The sequence below is a fragment of the Tupaia chinensis genome, unplaced genomic scaffold (genome assembly GCF_000334495.1).
Source record: "Tupaia chinensis unplaced genomic scaffold, TupChi_1.0 Scaffold000201_2, whole genome shotgun sequence".
Lineage (NCBI taxonomy): Eukaryota > Metazoa > Chordata > Mammalia > Scandentia > Tupaiidae > Tupaia > Tupaia belangeri.
This window is the reverse complement of record NW_006159677.1, coordinates 90769-94472: the sequence shown is the minus strand read 5'-3', so window position 1 is coordinate 94472 and position 3704 is coordinate 90769. Positions and strand designations below refer to the sequence as shown.

The 3704-nt window shown below is 53.5% G+C and overlaps 2 protein-coding genes across 2 annotated transcripts in view; one reads left to right on the top strand and one right to left on the bottom strand.

The window, feature by feature from the left end:
• Positions 1-810, bottom strand: part of CALR3 (calreticulin 3) — a 14333-nt gene extending 13523 nt beyond the window's left edge. Inside the window, exons 1-2 of the mRNA XM_006147193.3 lie at positions 622-810; positions 341-442 (exon numbers count right to left, since the gene is read on the bottom strand). Coding sequence (XP_006147255.1) covers positions 341-442; positions 622-712 — 193 coding nt within the window. The 5' untranslated portion in view covers positions 713-810. The remainder of the gene's footprint in view (positions 1-340; positions 443-621) is intronic.
• Positions 811-977: 167 nt separating this feature from the next.
• CUNH19orf44 (chromosome unknown C19orf44 homolog) overlaps positions 978-3704 on the top strand; it is a 13658-nt gene continuing 10931 nt past the window's right edge. The window contains exon 1 of the mRNA XM_006147192.2: positions 978-1059. The gene's annotated coding sequence lies outside the window, so the exon portion shown is untranslated. The remainder of the gene's footprint in view (positions 1060-3704) is intronic.

Genomic DNA, 3704 nt, shown 5'->3' with positions numbered 1-3704 from the left:
AAATATATATATATATATATTTACGCAAGGTACGTGTGCGCACGCGCGCCCAAGACCCCAGGAAGAGACTGGGGGAGGGGGGATTGGAGCGTGGCCATCCCCTCTGGGGACTGATTCTCACTTTCCCTCTCACTGTGTCTGTGTCTCTCTCTTTAGGGAGCGCACGCATGCATCCTAGAGCTAAAACTTCTAAAAGAAAAAGAAAAAAAACGAGGAAGATCTTCGTGCCCTCATCCACGGATGGGTGCAGGAGGGAGCGGCATGCCACGCCACGCGCACCCGGAGATGCGCCTACAGGGCTGGAACCCTGGGCTGCAGATCCTCACGATTCTACACGAACCTTTATCTTTCTCTTTATGACCATAAAACTTGCCCGATGAAAGTCTAAAATGCCCAAATTGGGAGTCATTGGTGGACTGCACCCATCGGTTTCTCCAGCGCTCTGTGGGGGGAAAACGACACCGGTTAGAGCTGAAAAGTGCCCATTAGGGTTAAAGGGAAGCTTCGCTTTCGCCCATCCTGCGGCGACCAGACGGGGACAACCGGCACTTTGCCATCCTCTGGGCAGCGGGGGATAGGGGGGACTCTGTCTCCGCCACCACAGGCGCATCGCCTCTTCACCTCCGTCTAGAAATTCCTCCTGGAAATAGACGGTGGCGAGCGCCAGCCGCATCACGCAGACCCACAAGAGAGCGACACGAGCCCGGGCCATCGAGGCGAGCGCTGGGCTTCTCGTCTCTGCCCCTTTGCTCCCGGCAGTCTGTGCGGCTCGCCCAGCCCGTTCCCGAAACTACAACTCCCGAAAGGCCACGCGATTATGACCTGGGGCACCATTGGTTTCTGACGCGCGGTGCACGCTGGGCCAGCCACACGGAACTACCACTCCCATGATGCCTCGCGATTGTGACCTGGAGCGCCATTGGTTCCCGGACCGCGGTGCACACCGGGGGATGTAGTCTTTTCCGTTGTGACGTGGTTGCCCGGGGCAACGGCCCCCTTTGGCCTGAGTGCTTGGCCTGAGCATGGCGGCGGCTTCAGTGGATGGGCACGATGGAAGAGGTAGGTCTTTGGTACAAGAAGGTTGGGGATGAATTGGACCCCGGGCTCGCGACAGGGGCTACCGAGAAATGAAACACGCTCCGGGGCTGAGCTGATCGGACGGCCCAGTGCCTCGGTTCCCCTTCTGGGACGCACTGGGGCGCGGTCCCGATCGAGTCCCTCCGCGGCGGGAGCGGGAGCGGGATAGGCTGGCGGCGCCGGCGTTGTCCAGGTTTTGCTATTTCTGTGTATCGGCGTCTCAAGGCATCCCGTGTATGCGGTACTCTTCATCCTGCCAAGTGCAGCTCTGTTCTCTCTGAGTAAGTTTGCAAAGTCGTGCAGCCATCGCCGGGATCCAGCTTTAGAACTTCTCCATCACGCAACGGGAGGCTTCGGGTCCTTTGCCGTGCAGACCCGCTCCCAGCCCCTGGTCCACGTCCAACCCCAGGGCCAGCCCCAGCCCCAACCCCAGCCCCTGGCCCAGGCTCAGTCTCAGCCCCAGCCCCGGCCCCAGCACCCGCCCCACCTGCCTCCTGCATTTGTAGATTCACCTTTTCTGCGCAGTTCTTACAAACAGGAGTCACAGGGTGTGGGGTATGCCATTTGGGTCTGGCTCTGATCCCGCACTACGAGGTGTTTGAGATTTCTGCATAGTGTTTGATCAATATTTGTTCTTTTTATTTAAAAAAGTTTTAAAGAATTATTTTATTTAACTTTATTTATTTTAATTTGACCAGAGAAGGACCGAGCAAGGAAGAGAGAGGGAGGGAAAAGTGAGAAAGCAAGCTGCCAGGTCCGAGACTCAAACCATGGTCAGCCCTGTGGGAGTCCAGTGGCTTTAACCACCTCGCCTTCTGCTGGTCCCTATTTATGTATTTTTTTAGAGAGAGATTTTTGCTATAGGGCGTGTGCACTCACCGGAGAGACAGAGACAGAGAGACAGAAAGCGAGAAATCACCCCCAGGGGGGATGGCCACACGCCACAATCCCTTCTCCTCCATTGTCCTTGCAGGATCTTGGGCACGCACGCACACACCAGGTGTGAGTTTTAGGCCACCGGGTCCGGGACTCGAACCGCAGTCAACTAGGTGGGAGTCCAGTGACGTGACCGTTATCCCATCTGCTGGTCCTACTATTATTTTTATTTTAAAATTTGACCAGAGAGACACAGAGGGAGAGTGTTCAAGCAAGCCACCAGGTATGGAACTTGGACTATGGCTGGCCATGTGGGAGTCCAGTGCCTTAACCACTGTGCCGCTTGCTGGACCACAGTTTTGTTCTTTTTTTTTTTTTTTTGGAGAGGTTTTTGCTATAGGGCGTGTGCACTCGCCAGACAGAGACATAGAGACAGAAAGCGAGAAATCACCCCCCAGGGGGGATGGTCACGCCGCAATCCCTTCTCCTCCATTCTCCTCTCGGGATCTTGGGCACGCACGCACACGCGCCCGGCGTGAGTTCTAAGCCACCAGGTCCGGGACGCGAACCGCGGTCGACTACGTGGGAGTCCAGCGACATAGCCATTACGCTAACTGCTGGCTCCCTAGTTTTGTTCTTTTTGTATTCAGAAGAGTACTCCAGCCTATGGATGGGGCATAGTCACTCAGTTAATGTATATCAGGTTGTTTGCTCTTTTCGTCCATTATGAATATTAATTTATAAATATTTGCATACATTTGCTTATCTCTTGGAGGCACATGGGAATGGAATTGATAGATCGTTATGGATTATGGCACCTCTGTTTAACACCAGATTTTTTTCCTAATTGGGAGTACACCATTTTATAATTCCCCAACAGCATATGAAGGTTTCACTTTTTTTTTGAGAGAGAATTTTTTCCTATAAGGGTGCATGCGCTTGCCAAAAAGACAGAGAGAGACAGAGAGACAGAAAGCGAGAAATCACCCCCCAGGGGGGATGGCCACGCCGCAATCCCTTCTCCTCCATTCTCCTCTCGGGATCTTGGGCACGCACGCACACGTGCCTGGCGTGAGTTTAAGCCACCGGGTCCGGGAGTCAAACCGCGGTTGACTACATGGTAGTCCAGCAACATAGCCATTACGCTAACTGCTGATCCCCCTAAAATAATTCTTAAAATTATATATATAAAATAAAATGATGATAAAATATGCATACCATCCAATTTGTCATCTTAATCATGTTTTCAATGATTTCCTTTTAATGAAACCTAGGAAAGCGTTCAGAAGAACTGGGTGTCTGAAAACTGGCCCAGGGTCAGGTCTCCCCTCCAGGCCTGAGTGGCCTGGGCTGAGTCACCTCCTGGACCTTGGCTACTGACATTAGGGAAGGCTTACTGATGTCCCAGCGGGCTTGGCGTCCGAAGGCCTTTGATAGAGACTTGGAGGTCACTGCGTCCTTTCAGCCAACAGGTATCCCGTTACGCAGGTATTATTCCCGTCTACCGAGATGTACGATGGAGTGCTCATTCCACTGTCCACGCTGAAGGCAGGACCCAGTGAGAATAATATAGGTTGGGTATCCCGTAATCCAAAATGCTTGGGGGGACCAGCAGTTAGAGTAATGGCTTTGTCACTGGACTCCCACGTAGTCGACCGCGGTTCGCGTCCCTGACCCGGTGGCTTAAAACTCACGCCGGGCGCATGTGCGTGCGTGCCCAAGATCCCGAGAGGAGAATGGAGGAGAAGGGA